The sequence below is a fragment of the Hipposideros armiger genome, unplaced genomic scaffold (assembly GCF_001890085.2).
Source record: "Hipposideros armiger isolate ML-2016 unplaced genomic scaffold, ASM189008v1 scaffold_7085, whole genome shotgun sequence".
In the NCBI taxonomy this organism is placed as follows: Eukaryota; Metazoa; Chordata; class Mammalia; order Chiroptera; family Hipposideridae; genus Hipposideros; species Hipposideros armiger.
In genome coordinates, this window is record NW_017738035.1 from 1 (window position 1) to 1,102 (window position 1,102).

General features: G+C 59.5%; 1 protein-coding gene across 2 annotated transcripts; it reads left to right on the forward strand.

Annotated features, from left to right (window-relative positions):
* LOC109378917 (uncharacterized) lies at window positions 1–1,096 on the forward strand. Of its 2 annotated transcripts, none has more exons than XR_002123082.1 (3): window positions 1–18; window positions 729–860; window positions 948–1,096. XR_002123082.1 is itself a non-coding variant. In XM_019635170.1 (3 exons), the coding sequence occupies exons 1-3, from the start codon at window positions 195–197 to the stop codon at window positions 1,023–1,025; spliced, it is 621 nt and encodes a 206-aa protein (XP_019490715.1). In that variant the 5' UTR covers window positions 28–194; the 3' UTR covers window positions 1,026–1,096. The 2 variants fall into 2 exon arrangements, 1 of the variants encoding a protein (XP_019490715.1); XM_019635170.1 differs by lacking the exon at window positions 1–18 and adding an exon at window positions 28–605.
* The last annotated feature ends 6 nt before the right edge of the window (window positions 1,097–1,102 follow it).

The following is a 1,102-nucleotide window of genomic DNA, read 5'->3' on the forward strand; positions in this document are numbered from 1 at the left end:
GTGGCATTGCTCCTCTCGGTGAGGGGTCTTCGGGGTCCTGGGGGTGCAGGTGATTCTGAGACTGGCAGCGACTGGGCAGGGAAGGAATGGGTGTGTTCTGGTCCTTGCTGCGGCTCAGCCCTAGTGTGGCACCTGGCACGCCGGAGCTGCTTCACATCCGTTAGCCAAAGGAGGGAGTGCATGAGAACGCATGGATGGGCTGGCTGCAGCTGCCAGAAATGACACAGGCGGATTCCAGGAAACAGTATGGCCGCTTCAGAAAACGGTGCAGCAGTGGGGCTGGGATCCTTGTATCTAGCCGTGCCTCTGAGACCCAGAGGCCATTCCCCGGAGGCCCTGTCCTGGGTGCCAGGGACACAGCCATGGACAGAACGGTCCCCGCCCACAGGGAGCTCTGGGGGAAGGCCAAAACAATCAAGTTCCTAGAGGACAGGGGTCAGGTAGCCATGAATACTATGAAGGAAGATAAAGCCCGGGAGAGAACAGAGGGGTGCCACAGGCCTCTGGGCAGGTGGGGTTTGGAAGACCCTGAATGGAGGAAGTGGGCCCGTTGGAAGCTGGGGAAGGGAGATGGAGGCAGAGGGTCCGCATGTGGGCTATCAGCAGTGAGTATTTAACCAGCACAGGTGGGTGTCATCATTGTCCCATTTTACAGTTAAGGGGATGGGGCACAGCTGGTAACTGTGGGGTGCTTTCCTCAGCCACCTGCTCTCTCACTCTGCGTCTAGGCCTGTGTGGAGGACTCGGTGACCCCAATCATCTTGCGTCTCAACTTCTCCCTGGTGGGCAAGCCCATCCCTTCGTTCGGACACCTCCAGCCTATGCTGGCTGCAGATGCTCCCACATACTTCACAGCCTCTGTGAGCCCTGATGCTGGGATCTCCCACAGGGGGTGGGAGGGGGCACTGCAGACCTTGGGGAAAACCCTGCTCTACCTTCCCTCTCAGCTCCCCTTTGAGAAGAACTGTGGAGCCGACCACGTCTGCCAGGATGACCTTCGCATCTCCTTTGGCTCCTCAGGGTGAACACCCAGCCCCTGGCACCTGCCCTGCTCCCTCAGCCCGCCCTCCTCCTGAAAACTAGACCTCCTGCTGGGTTCTCT